This window comes from Ambystoma mexicanum, chromosome 5q, assembly GCF_040938575.1.
Source record: "Ambystoma mexicanum isolate Mex_15411 chromosome 5q, UKY_AmexF1_1, whole genome shotgun sequence".
Taxonomy (NCBI): domain Eukaryota; kingdom Metazoa; phylum Chordata; class Amphibia; order Caudata; family Ambystomatidae; genus Ambystoma; species Ambystoma mexicanum.
Genome location: NC_090933.1, coordinates 1,274,990,257 through 1,275,011,923, shown reverse-complemented (window position 1 = coordinate 1,275,011,923; position 21,667 = coordinate 1,274,990,257). Strand labels below are relative to the sequence as shown.

At 45.6% G+C, this 21,667-nt stretch overlaps 1 protein-coding gene across 27 annotated transcripts in view; it reads left to right on the top strand.

Moving 5' to 3' along the window:
• SCRIB (scribble planar cell polarity protein) overlaps window positions 1–21,667 on the top strand; it is a 1,329,907-nt gene that overhangs the window by 809,952 nt on the left and 498,288 nt on the right. For all 27 annotated transcript variants that reach the window (XR_011278687.1, XM_069621824.1, XM_069621823.1 and 24 more), the window contains 3 exons: window positions 7,328–7,444; window positions 7,714–7,902; window positions 20,732–20,851. Coding sequence is in view for 26 of the 27 variants with exons in the window: in XM_069621824.1 (XP_069477925.1) it covers window positions 7,328–7,444; window positions 7,714–7,902; window positions 20,732–20,851 (426 nt within the window). In the remaining variant the exon portion in view is untranslated. The remainder of the gene's footprint in view (window positions 1–7,327; window positions 7,445–7,713; window positions 7,903–20,731; window positions 20,852–21,667) is intronic.

The following is a 21,667-nucleotide window of genomic DNA, read 5'->3' as shown; positions in this document are numbered from 1 at the left end:
GGGTTTTCCTGACTAGGATTCTATATGTTCCTTACTGTTTTATGGAGTCTGGTAAACTCCATAGACATCTGCCTTTGTATTGTGACACACAGCACCTTTTGTGCAGTACCACTGAAAAGTCCCTTGGACGTCTCTTAATGTTTAACTACATTTTCTTGGGTGAACTACTGGTCCCAAGAATAGTGAGATAACCCCTGTCTTACTTTTACTTTATGGGTCCACCACACACCACCCTATGTGGAGTGCTGGGGGGGGTTACATAATAACTCCTTTAACCCATTCATATGAAACATTCTGTTACATTAACTCACGTGAATGACTGGCTGCAGTGGTTTCTTTTTTACTACCTAGTGACATGTATCTGCAGGCTGATTCTCAGCTACAGTGCTGCATCCAAGGGTGACCATTTTCTCAAAATGGCTCCATCTTCTTTTTTTTGCCATTTCTTGTTAGTTTCTTCTGGGCTTTTACTCTGTTTGCATCGGGTTTGAGTCCTTTGTGCGATTTGCCTTTGGCGGGCTTCAGCCATGGAGCCAGCCGAGGCTCCAGTGTCTGGAAAGGCAGGAAGTGAGGGAGGGTCCCAAAACTTCCATGTCCTTTGTCTCTAGGTGTGCCGGGATGTAACCAGTTCCAATTGGCCGGCTGGCTATCTTGGAGGTTAGCCACCCTGCTGTGTGATTGACAGCCTAGGGCGGTGAATGAATGGGAACTTGCATAAAAAGCGAGGTTTTTGGGACTAAGAGCAGGGTCGACCACTGGAGAACAACATCCGAAGCAGAAGTCTAGAGAAGATGCCTGCAGCACCCTTTTGGACCACGAAGTGCCCGGTGAAGCCCTGCAGCTCAGTTGACCCTGGTTTTCGTATTGACGGGGAAGACCGGTAAAGGTCAACTTCCTTCCTTAGGCTGGTGGGACCAACTAGCCTCGAGACAAACTCTATTTTGGTGCAACCCCTGACTTGCTTCGACTTTCCAAGGCTGCATAAACCCAAAACCCGGGGTACTTCAACCACCTCTGAGTTCATTGTCTTCCGAAGTCTGAATCTGCCTGATCTTTGTGGGCATTCAGAGGACCCTACAGAAGCAGGAAATCGCGTCCAGAGTTCCCTCACCAGAGTCGAGGCCAGAGGGATCAAGGAAATCCTAACCAGAGCTTTTCTTTCTTCTTTGGCTCAAATTGACTTTGGCTTAGCCTGGCTCCCTGAATAATGACTCTTCCCTCTGTGAATGTGTTTGGTCTTCCTTCCAGGAAAGGGTTAACTAACTTTGCATTGAGGGGTTTACTGTGAATCTCTGTTTAACGCCACTACAGCTCACATTGACCCCTCTTGAGATAAGCCTGGCTGCTCAACACGCTACCAACCTGTGTAGTACAGACTTATACCAAAGTTTGGGTTCCTATTGCCAGGAGGTCTGGGTTGTTGTAGTGCACCCAAAGGGTACTGCATACAACCTTGTCTAACACTGTTATTTCTCTTTTGTACACTGACTATTTAAGAACATATTCTGAAGAAGTAGTACATCAGAACTTAGACTTTGTCCATTGACTTTGGCTGTCCTGGCTCCCTAAACGCCTCCTTTTGAACCTGTTGGCTTTGGCAGTGCTTGTTCCCTTACAAGTTTTAAATGTTGAACACTTTAATGCTGGGATAATAGACTGCCTGAATCCCTATGGGAGAATCTAACTGTTCTTATAACCTATCGATCTGTTCTAATCTAGCCCTAATCTTTCCTTAATTGAATAACTCAATACTGCAAAGGTGATACTATGTAAATGATATACAGATGTTGGGAAGGAACCAGGGTCAGTCCGAACCCCCAAGTGCTTTAGAATTAGGGAGGACCTCTTTGAGGAGCTATAATGGACTAACGGGGAGGAGGGGCACTGGGAAGGCTCTCTCATGCAAACATAATCGCATACACAGACATGGGCAGGCAGTGAATAAGGCAGTTATTTCTTAAATGGAAGGTGCAATCAACTATTAGCTGTATAGATTTGTCTGATACTAGGCATTGTAAAATCTTAGTGCCGTATATGAGTCGAACTTGCCGCCCCCTCCCCCCCCCCCCCCTCTCCCTTCCCAGAAGGAATGCAGCCTGTGGGATCTAAAACTTGACCACATGCAGTGCACTATGGCCATCACAAACCGTCTACTATCCGGCAAAGGTCCATGCAGGTTAAAAATAGGAATTACATGTTCTATGCAACAAAATGCAGAATAGAACAAATTATAAGAGTAAAGTGTGGAGGAGACTAAAGGACCCGGATAAAACGCGAGCATGGAATATGGAGAGAATGACTGGAAAATGTTTGCACACATAAAAATGTTTAGTTTTACCTTGGGCTAGGCCTCACGGTTTGTAAAAGTCTGCAGAGCTGCAGTGTGTTTTTGCATAGGTAGCAAAATGTAGAACAGCATGCCATGACAAAACCGCCAACAACGAATAAGGCAGGCTTTGGAGCATCCCTATTATGGAAAAAGGACGGATTGGGATGAAGCCATGATCCATATCCAGAAACCACCACAACAAACCAGGCCTATATAAACCCCTGCCTGAAACCACTTTGGCAGGAAGGAACAGAAGAGGGACAGGAGAAGACAGTTCAGGCAGCAGAGTCCTCATTTTGTAAGATTAAACTTGTTATTACAAGATCGCCATTTTGCCTTATTTCCCTAGAGGGGTGCATAGATTCTGGTGTGCGCGTAATTAGGGATACCTTTACACTGACCCCAAATGACGTCTCCACCGGGTGCTCTGACATGACACATATGGATGAATTACTCGCCTGCTTTTATTGTTCACTTTTTGAATTGAATCCTACCTTGGGATTAATGTCACAGCTAATTACTGATTTTTAAAGAATGCTTTAAATATCTTTGTGTATATATAAATAATGTATTATATTACTTTAAGTGTGCAAGTTTTTACTTGGATACCTGTATTTACTGATTTCATCGTACAGCCCTACAGCTCACATTACCCCTCTTAAGATGAGCCTGGCTGCTCAGTCACTCTACCAACTTGTGTACTACAGGCCTAAATAAAAGGTGGGTTGTCTAATAGCAAGAGGATATGTCTTGTGTAGTCCCACACCAGTTGGACTGCACTAATTCTTACTAACACTAGTTTACTGTAGAATGCCAACCCCCTTTTTATGATTCTTTTGGTTCTGTTATTGAGCATGCCACATAATGTACATTTTCTTCAGAAAAGGCATCCAGGAAATTGTTTAAATGTTTTTTTGAATATCCAGCAAGTGGACTTTTAGTAGTAAACTAAATCAAAAACAAGGATAGTGGTTTAAAGCGTAACAAATGAGCTAGCACAGATGTTAGGAGGGATTTCTGGAACGAACAATGATATGGGGTCCTGCAATTAAGTCAGGGGTACCACACACAAAGCTACACTGTACATAACCCCAAAAGAGAAAACACACCACTTCAGAGTTCTAAAATCCCTATATGATGTCATTTATAACGCGCCTGTACACAAGTGTTTCTAGGCGCGACATGACAAGGAAGGGGAAGACAAAGGGTAACAAAACAAACTATCTTACTATGCCTTGTGGTGTTCAGATCCCAAGGGGTGGGAAAAGAAGAGTGCAAAGCTCAAGTAAGTGCCGCCGGGGTGGCCGGTTCTAAGTAAGTGCATGGAGACAGGGGACTGTAGAATTTCAGATACAGTCCCTACTGCGTGGTAGGCCCGGAGGCAGTGCATGGGGCTACTGGTCGTGAAGGAGCCCGGTCCCCGAAAGATTCAGAGGAGGGCCAGGTAACCTGTTACTGCAGCAGACAGGAACATCAACAGGGGAGAAAGCAGAAGTGAAAAGGAAGGTCTTGAATTGCTTACAGAACCTGAGGTGGTCCTGCACGGATGTGCATGGCCCCAACAATTTCTGGAACCCTTAAAGTGGTCTCAGGGAAAATTAGAGTAAAAGGGTTTGTTTACATACTGGTTTTGTCCCTCCCCCATCTTCTCCATTGGGTTACTTGTCCCTATCTCTTTCGTGATGTGGATTGGTGGTGATCCTGTCAAGGAATCTCGCCTGGGCCTTCCCTAAGGTGGTGGGATTGAGAGAGATTTACCTGAAGGTTTCTAATTTTTTGGAGCACTTAATCGCAAACACTGTCATTGCGCAATCCAATAATGAAACTGCCTGAACAGTATATTGTGTGGAACTGGTGACTTTAGGGCACTAGGCCCCTTGCTATCTTGGGGGTAGACTTAATAAGTGTTAGATAATAATTGAGACTACACAACACTTACCTGCTTGGTATTTGGTAACCCACATTTTGGTATAGTTCTGTACTACACACAGTAGTAGTGTGACTGAGCAGCCAGGCCTATCTCAAGAGGGGTAAATGTGAGCTGTAGAGCTGTACAAATGAAAACCGTAAATACAAGTAGCCAAATAACACTTGTACTCAAGGTTTCAGTTATAAATGGTTATTTGTTTAACGTCAGTTGTAAATAAGCATTCTTAAAGTCTGTTTGTTGTAACAATGTAAATATACCTTAAAATTACTTTTCAGAATCAAAATAAGTTAGTGGATAATCTTTGGATATGGTTCATACACAATTCGTACACCCTGAGGTGACTTCAATCACCAGGACAGTAATGGCATTTATATATCACACTAGTATACGTTGCAGATTCTGAGGTTGCAGAAAGGAAAGGGTTAGGAAGTCAAAAGGTTAGAACAGTTTCTCAGTAAATGTGAGGACAGCTAGATGCTCCAATGAAGTCTAGGTAAGCCTTTCCCAGCAGTACCAGTACACAACAAGCTACCACCCATGAGAGACAAACAGTATCAGAGTCAATGGACTAGAGGGAGTGCCTTCAGGGAGCCAGGGAAGCCAAAGTCATTTGGGACACAGTCAATTCCTCTGATGCACTTTGATCAAAGTCTTGCACAAAGATTGAGAGTTCAGAAAAATCACTTGTAGGGCCATTAGCTGTTAGGCCTGTGAGAAGAGAGTTGGAATCAACTCGTAAAAGGTAAGCCAATGCAATTGCCAAGTGAGAAGAGCGCGGCTAAAGGCAATAAGGTAAGTACCTCAGGCCTAAACAGTACCTCTGGTTAGAAGGTGGTCCAGCTGGATTCTGTCTTGCAGTGGTGCAGACCCTTGTTCCTGAGCCTCAGTCTTGTGGACAAGGGGCAGGACGTCTGAGGGCTCTTCCTGCAGCGGTACTTAGGAGGCCGTTGGCAGCTACAGGCTCTTTTCGATTCAGTGGCACTTTGCGATTTCAGCGCTTAGTAAACAGCACTGATGTGGATCTCAGACACCAGTTGGACTCTCTCTGCTCCCTCGGTCCGGTACTCTGGTGAGGGGACTTTGGATCAGGAGATCCTGCTTCGGGATGGTCCTTATGAGTCTCATGAAGCTTCAGGGGGGATTGGTTCCGCGGCAGAACGGACACTCGACCCCTGGCTTCCGAAGCAACACAGCGGCACAGCAAGTCGGGGATTGTGGTCCAGTGTAGTTAGTCTCTGGGTTAGTTGATCCCACTAACCCAAGGGGAGAAGTCGTTCCGCTCTGAGTTTCTCTGTCGAGGTGAAAAAGGAGTTCAGCACAGCAGCAGGGCTTCACCGGGCAATTCAAAGGTCCAGGAGGTTGCAGCAAGCTTCATTCATGGTTTCTTCATTGGGTGTTTCTCCCAGCCATCGACTCTGCCTGTAGTCCCAAAAAACTCAACCTTTAAGCAGGTTTCTCCCATTCATGCACAGCCTAGGCTGTCAATCACACAGCAGCGGGTCTGTCCTGGACGTTTTCGACCACGGTCATGGAAGGCCAGGCAGCCAGCCAAACAGAACTGGTTGCATTCAGGCATTCCTAGATACAAAAGACAGGGGGAGTTTTGGGAACCTCCCTCACATCCTGTCCTCCCAGACAATCTGGAGCCAGAAGCGGGCTTCAGGGCTGAAGCCTGCCAAAGGCAAGACAAACAAAGGGCTCAAATGTGTCTCAACGCACAAAGTAAAACCCAAGAAGGACCTCACAAACAGAAAATGGCAAAACAAGAAGATAGGGGCCATTTTGACTAAATGGTCACCCATGGGTGCTGTACTAAAGCTGAGGGTTCAGCCTGCGGTAGAAAAGCACAATGGTAGGTAAAAGTAAACCACTGCCACCAGCCATTTAAAGTAGTGAGGACAACATCAAAATGTTACATGACAAAGTAGGAAAAGGGGCTACTAGGTAACCCCCCAGCACTCCACATAAAATGTTGTGTGCTGGACATACTATGGGAAAAGGTAAGTAAAGCCAATCTCACTTTACCATTCTTGGGAACTGTAGTTCTCACAAGAAAAGGTACTTAAACCTTATGAGAAATCTAAAGGAATTCTCTGACACTGGTGCTGTGTCGCCATACAAAAAGGTGATGCCTATGGAGTTTGTCAGACACCAAAAACAGAGGAAACACATAATCCAAATCAGGAGAAACACATGAGTGAGAGAAAAAGGTCTGTCTCACTCCAGGGTGAAAATTGAAAAGTCCTAAAGTCCAGCTAAAGATCTGGGGGTCTCTAAGGTTGAAGAGAATTGGCACAGAAATTAGAATTCTCCCCAACCATAAGTTAGGGATCTAATTCTAGGTTTGCTCATAAGTGTTTTTCCTCTGATCTGCTAAATTGATTACTAACCTGTGTTTGACTTGTTTTGAATCAAGTGTTTCTCTCTCTACTCACACTTTACTGTGCACTCTTAAAGACGGTATTACCAAATTGGTCGAATGAACAATTGACCTAATTTCAAGGGTCCGAATTGACCCTTTTCACAATTGACCAAATTTATATATATATAACACCCCCCCGCACATATGTAACAATTGACCTTCACAATTCGGTTCATTGTGAAAAGGTCAATTGTCATTCGAGCAATTGTGACTCGAACAATTTATATACAACCTTAAAGACAGTCTTGATGATGCATTGCTCTTTATTCTTTAACTATCTTTAAAGTGTAGAGGTTCTAGTCAGAACCCGCCATAGTAGATGTGTGTGTATATATGTTTGATAGTCAATGAGTGATGCTGCTTAATGAAAGGTTTCATTACTTAGTTTGTACTGTAATAATGGGCTACTCCTTTTTATAATTTTGTACTTTCGGGTCTGACTTGAATTATTGGAATTCTCGGCATGTGTATCATTGCAGCCATACTCCACTCACACCCCTCTAAGCGTTACCGTTCTACCTACTTGCCTTGATTGAGTTTGGCTAGACTTGAGTGTCATTCATGTTCACCATAATGCATTGGGTGGATTTAGGAAAGCAATCTTTGAGTGATGAGGCTGTTCTTATATTTTGGGTGTCCCTGGCAGGAGATCAGCATTGACAAGGGTCCTGGTGAAAAACTTGGAATCAGCATTCGAGGAGGAGCAAAAGGACACGCTGGCAATCCATTCGACCCCACAGATGAGGGGATATTTATCTCCAGGGTGAGTGCTATCCATGTCCAAGGCGGAAAACAGCCACGCTGAATGCTATTGTGGGGCGGGGGCAGGACTTGTTCTCTTTCCTAGCCAGGGATAGCACACAGCTTTGTGGTCCCGTCTGTGTTGCAGGGCTTTGCGTTTCAGTGGGCTAATGGGGACATAGTGTGAAGGTGTGACTGCATGCGGTTTTGTTTTTTTAGTATCATTGGTTCAGGCCTTTTGTGCAATCTAAGTACCAGACGATGGTGACCATCTCTTACCCTGCTTTTTAGGTGAGCTCTTCTGGTGCTGCAGCTCGAGATGGGAGGCTGAGAGTTGGCATGCGTATCCTGGAGGTGAACCACCAGTCTCTCTTGGGAATGACGCACACTGAAGCAGTGCAGATCCTGCGTGGCGTCGGTGACACTCTCCTTGTGCTTGTGTGTGATGGTTTTGATTCCAAAGCTGCGGCTGCTATTGAGGTAAATCTGCATTGTTGAGGCAAAAGTACAGGTTTATTATCCAGATTTGTCTGAAATATATACATGACTTATGTGTACTGTTGCTGGACATAATTTCCTTTGCTAAAGGCCTGTTAGAACTGTTTTTTGGGCTTAGTAAAACCATTCAACTGGCCGTAGAAGAATCCACTCTTAGTATAAGGCTGTACCACCTGAGATCAGGGTAGCGTAGACAGAGCAGCCAGGCTTATCTTAGGAGGGAGCGAGGGCTGTAGAATCAGTACAAATGAAATTGTAATACAAATGATCCAAAGAAACACTGAAACACTATGGGCCTGATTCACATAACTTTTTCCTATGCGATTGCGCCATTATAAAACACTTCTGTGAATCAGGCCCAAAATATTGCAAAAATAAATGGTTTATTTAAATACAAGTAGGCCCAGATAAATCTTGGGGTAAATAGGTACTACCACATTATATATAACCACAATGATAAAAACACAACACTATGCTTTAAGGTACATAGACCAAAGCATATAACCTTATTTGGAACACCTAACAGTAGTTCTAGGGAAGTCAAACTTTTTCATACACTTTCAGTATAGGTCACACCTATTCTTGGGGAGTATAAACCAATGGTTACTTTCAGATTACAATTGAGTAATTCAAGGGTAGTAGACCCTACTCGTTATACTGTGACACTCAGAAAGAAATTACATAGTCCTATCAACTGGACACTATACTTATCTGATCTAGTGAAACACAGATACTCGGAACGGTATAAACCTATAACTCAGATTCGGGATAACTTTTATTCTAGGAGAGTCGACCACTGGGAGAACCACCCGACAAAGAAACCGTGAACGAAGCTTGCTCTATCCTCCTGGACCTTCGAATTTCCCAGTGAAGCCCTGCTGCTGTGATGAAACTCCTTTTTCTGATCAACAAGAGCAGCTCCGGAAGGGACGACTTCTTCCCTTCGGTTAGTGGGACCAACTAACCCTGAGACAAACTCCACTGGACCATGTTCCCTGATTGGCTGTATTACTTAGCTGCTGCAAGAACTGAGTGCCAGGGGTGGAGAAATCTGTAGTCGAGTGCAACGTCTGCAATCCGGTCAGAAGCTCCAGGAGTCTCCTAAGGACCCTCCCAAAGCAGGACGACCAGAGCTTGAGTCCCCTCACCAGAGTGCAGGACCCAAGGAGTGAAGGAACCCCAACCGGTATCAGAGATCCACGGTGGTGCCGCTTAGAGCGCTGAAACCGCTAGGTCCTGCTGATCCGAAAAGATCCCGTAGCTGCCGACGACCCCCAAATTGCTGTTGCAGGGGCCCTCCAGACACCCTCCCTCTTGTCCCCTCGACTGAGGCTCAGGATCGTAGGGTCTGCACCGTTGCCACAGGATGGAATCCAGCTGGACCCCTTGTTAGGGAGAATTCTCAGAAATGTGCTAATTCCTCTCTACCTTAGAGACCCGCAGCAACTGTGCTGGATTTTAGGACTTTTAATTTTTAACCTGGAGAGGCTTTTTTCCCCCACACGTGTATTATTGTATGATTTGAACTCTGTATTTCTGTCCAAGTATGGAGTCTGACAAACACCATAGGCATCATCTTTACATGGTCACACAGCACCTTCAGTGCACTGGCACAGGGAAGATTTTCAGATTTCACAAAGGTTTAAATACCTTCTATGGGATGAACTAGTTTCCAAGAGCAGTGAAGTGAAATTGACTTTACTTACATTTGTAACTTTCTAGACCCAGCACACTCTTACCATAGGATGCTGGAGTGGTTACTTGGTATCCCCTCTGTCTAGTTTTTCATGTAACATTTCTGTTACCCTTTCCTCGATGAATGGCTGGTGGCAGTGGTTTACTTTTAACTACTGTTGGTGAGAATTCTAAAAAAAATGCTAATTCCCTTCATCTTAGAGACCCCCAGCAACTTTGCTGGATTTTGAGGACTTGAGTTTATTTACCTGGAGAGAGTGTGGCCCTTTTTTTTCCAACTCTCATGTATTTAATCAGCACCTTCAGTGCAGTGACATAGGGAAGCCTTTCAGGCTGTCCTAAGGTTTAAATACCTCCTCTGGGATAAACTACGGTTTCCCAGAGAAATTAAATTGAAATTGACTTTACTAGTATTTTTAAACTCCTATATCCAGCACACCCTATCTTACAATAGAGTGCTGGAGGGGTTACCTATTATCCCCTATGTCTAGAAACTCATGTAGAAGTCAAATGCTACCCTTTCCTCTTGAAATGGCTGGTGGCAGTGATTTTACAACAAACTACCCTGATTTTTCCCGACCGCCAACACCTGTAGCGTTAAATCGCGGGAGCCATGTTTTTCAAGATGGCATCTGAGCCTCTTTATTTTAAACAGGTTCTGGTCTTCTTTTTTCACCATTTCTTTTTGGAAAGGTCCTTCTAGAGTTTGTCTCTGCATGCCAAACCAGTTTTGGTCCCTTTGTTTAATCACCTTTGGCGGGCTTCAGGACTGAGGACCGCCTCTGGAGCTCGAGTGTCTGGGATGGGCAGGAATTGAGGGAGGTGTCAAACTCCCTGTGCTTAGTCTCCTAGGAGGCCCAAATGCACTCTGGTGTGATTGGCTAGCTGACTGTCCGGCAAGGACAGCCACCCTGCCGAGTGATTGGCAGCTAGGCTGAAATGAATGGTAGGAAACTGAATGAAAGGCAAGTCTCTTGGCTTGGAAGGCAGAGTCGACCACTGGAACAAAAGAACCGAAGACCAGCTTGAAGGGGACGGCTGCTGCAACTCCTTGACAGTTGGTTTGCCTGCTGAAGCCCTGCTGCAGGTCCGTATCTCTAAGTTCATCCCGACAGAGAAGCCCTGCAAGGACAACTTCTCCCTTTGAGTTGGTAGGACCAATCAACTCGTAAGCCACCTGGATACCCTTCTCGGAGCTGGTTGTATTTTCCTCAGAGTGGTGCAGGAAACTGAATAACCAGGGAGAGGGACACCAGTTTGTGTGCTTGCCTACAGATATTGGAATTGAAGATTTGCCAAGTGCCAGCTTTGACAAGTCCCAGTGCAGTGCAGGAGTCCCCCGACGTCCTCCCTCTTGTCCTCACGACTGAGGCTCAGGAACAGCGAGATCTGCAGGAACTGCCAGGAACAGAAATCTTCAGATGCATCTTTTTCTTCATTGTAAGGTACTGTGAAAACCCGACCGAGAGAATTTAGCTCTCACTGCGAAAATGCTTGTAACTTTGGCAACTTGCAGGCCTAGTCAGCTTTTGACCCAACATATGAATCCGTCTTTTACAAACTACTTCGGAGAACTTTGGCAAAGTCTTTTCTGTTTAACTACCAGAACTGCTTTATCCTATACAAGACATTAGCCCATTGACTTTGGCCTAACCTAGTGCATTGAATTGACTCCTCTGGTGAACTCAAACTATTTGCACTGTCTTAGAGTAACTGTAATCTTTTTATTAACTTATGTCTTTTTGCTCCTACTTCATAGTACTCTGAATGCCATTTTGCTCCTCATTCAAAGTAGTTTAAATGCCTCAGAACCGTACAGTGTAAAGTACTGAAGTATATTTTTGTGCGATATAGATGGTCTGCTTCTAGTGACTGTTTTATAACTGACTGTGAAATAAATTAATAATTGTTTTACCAAGAAACCTTGAGTGTAAGAGTTTATTTGAATACTTGTGATTGTAGACCTCTGTGTAACATCCTTGCAGCTCACATTCCCGCATTTAGGTAAGCCTGGCTGCTCAGCTCCACTACCAAAAACTGTGTAGTACAGACTTATACCAAAGGTTGGTTTTGCTTACACATGTACTCATAGTTGTGTGTAGTGGTCCCAAAGGATACTGCATACAAACTCTGCCTAACAACTAACGTGGTGTGCTTTTACCGTGGGCTGCGTTCGCAGCTGCAGTAGAGCGCCCAAGGGTGCCTTTTTTGTCAAAATGGCCCTGGTTGTCTTTTTTTCACCATTTCTTTGTGGAAAGGTCCTTCTTGACTCTGCACGCCAAACCAGATTTGGTCCCTTTGTTTTGTCTTTGGGAGGATTCACGAGTGAAGCCCGCCTCTGGCTCCAGGGTGTCTGGCAGGGGCAGGAAGAGAAGGAGGTGCCCGAAACCCCATGCGCTAAGTCTCCTAGGAGACAAGAATGCACTCTTAGGTGATGGGCTGGCTGTCCGGCTACTGACAGCCTAGGCTGGAATGAATGGGAGAAACCTGCATAAAAAGCAAGGCTTTTTGGCTTGGAAGGCAGAATCGACCACTGGACGGAGGAATCCGAAGAAGAACTTAGAAGAGACGCCTGCTGCAACTCCTGGACCGTTGGTTTGCCTGAAGCCCCGCTGCTGTGCTGAAGCTCCAATTTGCCTGGACTTGAGAAGCCCTGCAAGGAAGACTTCTCCCCTTGAGTTGGTGGGACCAATCGACTCCAAAATAAGACCGTCTGGACATCCTCTCGAAGCTGGTTGTATTTCCACTGTTGCTACTGATGGAACCGAAGAGCCAAGGAGAAGAACACCAGATTGTGCGCGTTGCTTTTAAGTTGGCCAAGAGCTACAGGAAGATCCTCCGGACTCCCAGGAAACAGGACTGACCGAGCCTGGGCCACCTCAACAGAGTGCTGGACCCCAGATGCAAGGAAAGGCCATCTCAACAGCCAAGAACCGCAGTGGTGCTATTTGCTAAAGCGCGAAGGAGCTGAAATCGCGAAGTGCCGCTGAATAGAAGTTGGTCCTTTTCTGTCACCGAGTGTCCCATTGCAGTGCAGGAGTCCTCCAGACCTCCTCCCTCTTGGCACCATGACTGAGGCCCAGGAACACAGAATCTGCAGAGCTGCAGAGGAACAGAAGCCAGCTAGAACTGTTTTTTTCTAACCAAAGATACGGTACAGTATTGGAGAACTTACCTCTTGTGTAGCCTCACTTGTTCTCAGTTGAGACTTGTCTTGGTTGCTTCTGTGAATGTGCTTACAGCTTCTTTACGTCACAAGCCTAAACAGCTTGTGGCCCTACTTTGGGGTTTCAGAAGTACTTACCTGCTTCAAAATATTTGTGAGATCTATTGTTTTGTTCTAATAACCTTTTTCTTTGACATACCCTTAAGTCTGGTTCTAAATGCAACAGTGATATATGAATGTCCACAGTGCACTAGCTATTGAAGTCACTTGAGGGTGTAGGAAGTATCTGTGTGCCATCCCTAAAGGTTACTTAGTGATTTAGGAACACTAAGAGTGTGTATTTTGGAGTGTATTTGTGTGTTACTATTATATTGCCCCTTCTGAAGGAGGCTTACTCAAACTGACTGTTAAATAAATAAATTAATAATTGTTTAATCAAGAAGCCTTGTGTGTAAGAGTGTATTTGAATATTTGTCACCGTGAATCTGTGCAACTCCCCTACAGCTCACATTGACCCTTCTTGAGATAAGCTTGGCTGCTCAATCGCACTACCAACCTGTGTAGTACATACTTGTACCAAAGGTTGGGTTCCTATTGCCAGGAGGTCAAGGTTGTTCTAGTGCACTCAAAGGGTACTGCTCCAAATCCTGCCTAACACCACTCTTCTTCAAACCAGAGGTACATTTTAGACTTGGGGTACTTACCTCGTTGTCTTTTTGAGTTGTGTTTTTCTCAGTTGAGACTTTCAGTTGCTTACCTTGTGAGTTGATCCCAACTCTGCTTTTCACAGGCTTAACCACTGATTTCTACAAACGCTCTAACTTTGTGCAAGATGTTTATTATCCAAGAAGTGCCTCAGCTCCATAGACTGTTCCAATTGACGTTGACTGTCCTGGCTCCCTGCAGACTCTTCTAGCCCATTGACTTTGATATTTCTGTAGGTGGTAACTTGTTTTAGACTGTTATTGCTGGGAAAGGCTTGTCTAGATCTCATTGGAAGATTTAATTGTCCTCACCTATACTGTGTACCTGCTTAACCTTTTTTCCTTCCTTTAACCTATTTTCTGATGCTTGTGGTATCTGCTTAGATCACATGCTATGCATAGGCCGACATCTAGTGGAAGCTGCGGAGTATTAGTTTTGTGAAACTCTAAAATGGGCGTCGAAATAGGGCGTGCCATACTATCCCTATTGTGACGTCCCCTGTACCCATAATCCCTCAAGCATGTGGGTTCCTCGAATTGTTTTTTTCAGCCATTGTGAGCGGTCGCTAAATATAAGCAGAGTCCATTTTCGGCTTATGCCTTTGAAATTTATTAAGTTACTGTGTCTTCCTGTCCCTTTGCCGACGCCGTGCTTTGACACAGTAAAGATCGAAGAAGACTATGAAGCTGACCGTCGGATGAAGATTTCGACGACGCCACCTGGCCTTGGAAGGCCCGACCGTGGAAGGCCCTTTCGGCCTTACAGTAGGGAGAGTGGGGGGTGGACATAAACATGTATATTCCCACCTTTTACCATAGTCGCCTAGCTGCCTACATACGTTATGGAGCGTAGCCCTTTTAAGTTCTGCCCCTCTTGTAATAGGAAGTTCACGTGGGTCGACAAGCGCAGGGTCTATAACCTCTGCTTAAATAGAGACCATGACGAGGTGCATTGTCGGGTGTGTATATTACTCAAACCGAAAAAGACAGGCGAACAAAACATTGAGCCCATCACGCCATGCAGGCCGAGGCCTCCATAGACGTCAGAGGCATCCAACAACGGCAGCGACGCCGTCCCTTCAGACGGCGGGGGTGACTTGGAACCCCAGCGTACCCCAGTGCCAGCCCCCAACCCTAGTAGACAGGCCAGCAGTCCTGTTATGGGGAAGACACCCGGCAGCAAGGGCACCATACTCCCCCACAAACACACACCCCACGGCGATGCGAGTAAGGTCGCACACAGAGTCTCGACGGTGAAGGGCAGATCATCTGATCGTTTGTCCTTTGAGTGACCGCTGCATGTCAAACCCAGTCACCTGACTGGATACTCCTCCATCTGGCCATATACGACGGCGAAAGACGCCGCGCAAGCCATCCCCATGGTCGAAGCTTGGCCTACATCTGGGGACAAGTCCAGGGAGTCCTCCTTAACTATCTCTTCAACCCCGAGCTCCAAAAAATGATCTTCGAAGAGCAGGGGCCATAAGGAGAGAGACAGATACAGTTCCTCTAGTGAAAGGGACTTACTTGACAAGAAGAGGATTAAAAAACCTGGCCAACATAAAGGTATGCCCTTTCAGGATACTACAGGACAGTCTGAAGAGACACATCAGCCTGACCCCATAAATCTTGAGGAAGAAGAGGAACATACCCTCTAACCCCACAGGGGTAATACCCAGTTCGGCCAAATGGTCTACAGACGACATTGACCGAGTCATGACTCGTATGACTTGCCTAGCAAATTACTTTGATGAACATCCTCAAATTATCCAGAACTTGAACACCACGCCTCCCACTACACAGGCGTCTAGTTCCAACATAACAACTACAACCTCTCAGTCACAGGCATCGGGTGTACCCTATAAAAAGAGATGTCTCCCCACCATAGAATTCGCAGTTGAACCACCACACAAGACTGCTCGTGTCTCCTATGATCTTTATGATCCGGATGTAGGGGATGAGGAATACTTGGAGGAGAGTGAACCCCCTTATAGGGACATCGAGGGTTATGACGACGGGGAAGAGGACGACCAAGACCAGGAGGACTCTGAGTCTGTAGTTTTTGCAATGGACTCTCCAGTCCCGCAAGAGCCGGTCCTGTTGATAACCAGCCACTATTTAATGATATACTAATAAGGGTTTCAGAGCATTTCGGCATCGAAACACACAACGTCCAACAGGACAAAGATTTTGCTGAAAATGTTAGCTGATAAAAAACCGGCAATCCAGTTCCTCCCCCTGCTCAAATCGGTTAAAAGAAGGATCCAACCTGCCCTAGAACAACCTAACAATACCAGGGAAGTAAACCCTAGGATCGAAAAGCTCTTCAGACCTGCACTATCCGACCCCCTATATATAAGGACATCTTCGACCTGACTCTCTGGTCGTTACCACCACCAGCAAAAGAGCTGGTACCTCCTTGTCCTCTGAGGCCCCTCCAGACGAAAGCAAAAAATTGTATGCCATGGGCAGGAAGATGGCGTCCACTGCAGAATACCAGGCACGTGTAGCAAACAACTCCACCTTGCTATCCAGCTATGACTGCACAAATTGGGATGAGGTAAAGACACTAGCAGAGTCAGCACCAGATCCACTGAAAGCAAAACTCCCTTCTAGCTGCCGAAGGCAGAGCTACAGCAGGCGTCCTCTTAAAGAATAACTTCGACGGAGCTGACAATGCGGGACGCGTTATTGCTGAAGCCACCATTTTAAAACGACATGCCTGGCTTAGACAATCGGGGTTTAAGCTTGAGACTCAATCTACCCTACTAAATATGCCAGTGGAGCGAAACGTATTATTTGGGAAGGCAGTTGAAGACGTCCTCAAGTCTGCCAAGGATGAATGAGACCCTCAAATCACTTGGTCAACGAACTAATGGACAACCACAAAGAGGTGGTAGTAATTTTTGTCGCTTTCGGGGGCAAAGCGTGCAAAGAGGAACAGGATACAACCAAAACCAGGGTTCATCTTGGAATACAAATCAACAAGCCAACCAGGGTTACCCCAGGGGTCAGCACAGGGCCCGTGGAAGAGGGAGAGGTTCCCCACCAGAGGTGGAGGAACGCCCTCTAAGCAATGACGCCCCGCTACGGGTCCCCTCCCATGCCTCAGCAGTCGGGGGACGAATATCGTTTTAAACCCACGAATGGGAGGCTATAACATCGGATGAATGGGGTTATTGTATAGAGCTTCAAGGAAGACAGTCAAACCTCCCCCCCACGCCAGAAGAAACCATCGCAGGAAGAACTAATCCTGCTAGAAGAGGTGAAAGCTCTACTTCTCAAGGACTCCATCGAGCTCTTGCCACACAAAGAGGTAAACAAGGGTATTTATTCAACATACTTCCTTGTTCCAAAGAAAGATCTGACCATGCGCCCAGTACTAGACCTACATCCTGCAACCAAATTTGTAAAACCACAAGGATTTCGCATGACAACGCTACAAGTAGTAATCCCTGTATTAAAAAGGGGGGGGAATCACATGGCAACATTGGACATGAAAGATGCCTATTTTTAGATCTCGATGTTCCCAGCGCACAGATTATTGCGATTCAAAGTAGCAGACCAACACTATCAGTTCAATTTACTGCCCTTCGTTATAGCCTCAGCTCCAGGGGTGTTCACCAAAGTACTGGTGGTGGTGGCAGTGCACCTATGCAGGGAGTCTATCCCAGTGTACCCTGACCTGAACAACTGGCTATTCACAAGAGAAAACTACCAGCTTTGCAAGACAAACATGCAAAGGACAATAGACCTTCTCTTCCAATTGGGCTTCTCAATGAACGAGAAAGTCAAGTCTAATACCAAGCACATCAAAACAGTTCCTAAGAGCTGTTTTAGATACATAGACAGGCTTAGCCTACCCATCCATGGAAAGAGTGCAAAATATGCTTCGGCAAATACCCCAGTATCGAGCCAGTCTCCGGATAAGCGTACGCATTCGACCAATCCACTAATGATTGGCGAAACAATGGGGTCAGGCAAGTGGTCAGTGGAACGATCTAGTGGTTGTTTTGCCAACACTGGTTCAGAACTTATGCTGGTGGTCAAAGGAAAATCTACGCAAGGCAAGCCTTTCCACGAACCGGAAGCACAAGCGGTCGTCATGACGGACGCCTCCCTTTCCGGGTTGGGTGCCCACTATCTTCACCACACAGCACACGGCCTGTGGTCACAAGTCACTGCACAGAAACACATAAATGTTCTGGAATTATTGGCTGTCCTCAAAGCCCTACAAGCCTTCGAGGAACATCTAGCGAACATGTCGGTACAAGTCCTAACAGACAGCACAACCGCAATGATTTATGTCAACAAACAAGGAGGTACACACTCGCCAAATCTGTCCAAACTGGCACAGAAATTATGGAAGTGGGCACTCAGACGAGGGATGACCCTTCCCTCCCATCATGTTCCAGGAATACTAAACACTAGCGGACTCTCTAAGCAGAGACCCTCTACCAGAAGAGCACGAGTGGAAACTACACACGGACGTCATAGACTACATCTTCTCTCTTTGGGGTTACCCCTCTCTAGACGTGTTCGCTACCAAAGACAACAAGCAATGCCCAGACTTCGCGTCCATGTTTCCCCAGCCACTCTCCAAGGGGAACGCCCTATGGATGAACTGGTCAGGGATATTTGCTTACGCCTTTCCCCCCGACTCCATTAATCAGCAGGATAGTGCACAAAATACACAGGGAACAGATGACACTCATCCTGGTTGCTCCTATGTGGGTGCGACAACCGTGGTTTCCACATCTACGCAAGTTGGGGATGTGCGATCCCATCAAACTCCCGTACCAGGTCGACCTGTTGACTCAACACGGGGGGACAACGATACACCCACAACCTCACTCTTTGAACTTGGCAGCATGGCTCCTGATGTCCTAGAGTTCGGACACCTTAATCTTCCACAACGGTGTATGGACATCCTAAAAGAAGTGAGGAAACCAAACACCAGACATTGCTATTTCCACAAGTGGAAGAGATTTGTCATTTGGTGGCAATCTAAACGGATCAACCCCATAGAGTGTATGCCATCACACATTCTTACTTGCATGCTCCACCTTTTGGATTCAGGGTTGGTCTTTAATTGTCTTAAAGTCCACCTAGCAGCTTTATCAGCATACACCACCTCTCAAAGTAAGATCTCATGGTGGAAAGCGCCAGTAATCAAAGCTTTCATGGAGAGAGTGAAAAGAATACATCCTCCAGTCTCTAACCCCCAGCCTGGTTGGGATCTAAACGTAGTACTAGCAAAACTCATGGGACTCCCCTTCTAGCCTTTGCAACAGGCCACCCTTGGAGAAATTACCTATACAACTGCCTTCTGGCTTTCACATCCATAAGAAGAGTCAGCGAGATCTGAGCATTGTCAGTCCAGGACCCCTTCTTTGTCATCCATAAAGACAAATTGGTTTTACGGACTCACCCTAGGTTTTCACACAAAATTTATTTCCAAATTTCACGTAACCCTGTATTGAGCTCCTGGCCTTCTTTCAAAAGCCAACTAGCTCAGCTTAAGTCAAACTCCACACAATTGATGTGAGAAGAGCGGTTCTCCACTATGTAGATAAAACCAAACTGCTTAGGAAAACTGATCAACTGTTTGTCTCCATGGCTACAGGCAGACAAGGAGAGCGCATCTCAAAGAGCAATCTCCAAATGGATAGTCAAATGTATACAATTATGCTATTCATTAGCAAACAAGACACTGCCTTCTACACCAGGAGCCCACTCCACAAGGGGCACTGGGGCTATGTTAGCCTTTCTTGCAAACGTACCTTTAGACAACATTTGCAGAGCAGCCACATGTAGCTCAGTTCATACCTTCACTCAGCACTACTGCATTGACACACATTCCAAAACAGATACACAGGTGGGAGAAGCGGTTTTAAAACCTCTATTTGCCGCTACTCCTTCTCACAACCCACCATCTTCTCATAACACTGCTCGCTAATCTATGCATAGCATGTGATCTAAGCAGATTAGAAAAGCATCAGAAGGAATACATTACTCACCGTAATCGTATTTCTGGTGCTTGTATCTGCTCAGATTCACATGCGCCCACCCTGAGAGAAGGTGCATAGATGTTTACTTGAGCTTTCCATGTATGTATGTATCTGTTTTGGAACTCTGTACTCGCACTACTCCTCATGCTACCTCATGTCAGAAAAAATACAACCTGAGGACCCCACACACGTCAGGGATTATGGGTACAGGGGACTTCACAACAGGGATAGTATTACTGGCATGCCCTATTTCAATGCCCAAATTCGAGTTTCGAAAAACTGTAATACTCCGCTGCTTCCACTAGATGTCGGCCTATGCATAGCATGTGAATCTAAGCAGATCCAAGCACCAGAAATACGATTATGGTGAGTAATGCACTCCATATGCCCTTACTGTCTTTGAAGTCTCACCCCCAGGTGCAGGAAGTGTGTAAAAAGCATAACCAAAGAGTATCCACTAACTTATGCCGCTTCTGGGAAAGTATTTTTAAAGTATATTTGATTGCTACATGTTCAAAAGAACGAATATTAAAAAAAATGTTAAATAACTATAACTGAAACCTTGAGTGTAAATGTTACTTGGATACTTGTATTTGCGACTTTCATTGCTACAGCTCACATTTGTCCCTCCTTAGATAGGCCTGGCTGCTCAGTCACATTACCAACTTGTGTAGTACAGGACTATACCAAAAGGTGGGTTACCCAATGCCAAGTAGATAAGTATTGTGTAGTCTCACATAGTGTCACTACCCCAATTCTAACCTAACAAGCCCCCTGACTGCTTTTCATGCTATGCCCTGAATGAACAAAATATGGGGTGGGAGGCGCAACAAAAAAATCGTAAAATTCACAAGAGGCAATTAAGCCAAAGCGTCTTTAGAAGTATGTATGATTGAAGTGAGTTATACTTCAGGTGCAGCAGTGAGAATCTCGAGGCCACTCGAGATTCAAATAACAAACACAAGTCACACACCGGACATTGCCAGCCGGTAACCCTATGCTGCATTCCTAGAGGGACCTAGTGCCAAACACTGTTTCCCACCTCATAGACTCAATCAACTCCCAGCGGGAAGTATTAGCCTACAATGGTTGGTTTTGTGAATTTGCTAGGCCCTGCCCACATCCCTACATCTGCCGCTAAGTGTCAAGCTTTTTCTGAAGTCTTCATTTCAGCCCCGGTGTTGGGGTTAGGACATGGTGGTGTTGCTGATGTCCTCTTTATTTTTTATTTTCAGGTCTCTCCTGGAATTATTGCCAACCCTTTTGCTGCTGGGATAGCCAGAAAGAACAGTATGGAGAGCATCTCGTCCATCGACCGAGATCTAAGTCCCGAAGAGATGGAAATCATGCAGAAGGTGAGACTGAGTGCATTTACCACCAAGCCAGCCAACCCCAGTCTTATCGACCCTCCCCAGTGGTCGAAGTGGGTGGGAGCGGTCGGGAGCGCTGCTCCTCTACTTCTTTTAAGTTTTACCGTTCCTATACTTTTATTTTTCAAAGAAACTTGCACTTTCAGTGCACTGAACAGGACGTTTCCTTAAAGACCAGGCACATGTTTTTTTGGGTTTTATTATGCATGGGAAGGGGCGCAGCGATGGTACTGTGGGGAGTGGTGCAGGCCAGTAGGGAACATAGTTCCACTACTTCTTTTCGTACACTTGAACCACTGACCCTCCCACTTTGTCTACAAAGCAAAGTATTGAAATGTTTCTTCTTGGAATGCATCCGCAAGACTAGCCATGAGAGTAGCAATGGCGGTATCTGGTTCTATATGGTTCTGCTCATCTATCATTTATACTTGGACATTAAAAGGAATGTACATAGCATTGTTTTGTCTTTATTGTGCTTGCTGCAGCATGTATCTAGCTGAAACTTTGTAAAGCTGACCCCTTTACCCCGCCCCCCTCCAATTGTAATGTCTATTGCCAGCAGTGGGTACACTTTTCTGGGGAAAAAGAATGTTCTGGCAGGAATTTGTAGAAAATTGCTTACACACCATGTGGCTGGATGCTGTACCAGAAACTGGGGAGTTACAGGTTGCAAAATCGAGGAGAGCTGGGAGCTATTTAGCTCCTGCTTCTAGCCTAGGAAAGCCTGGCTAGCTTGAAACCAACAGCTACTAGTAGCTACTTTTGGCTACCTATGTCAATTTGTGCCTTAAAAACTTGGAT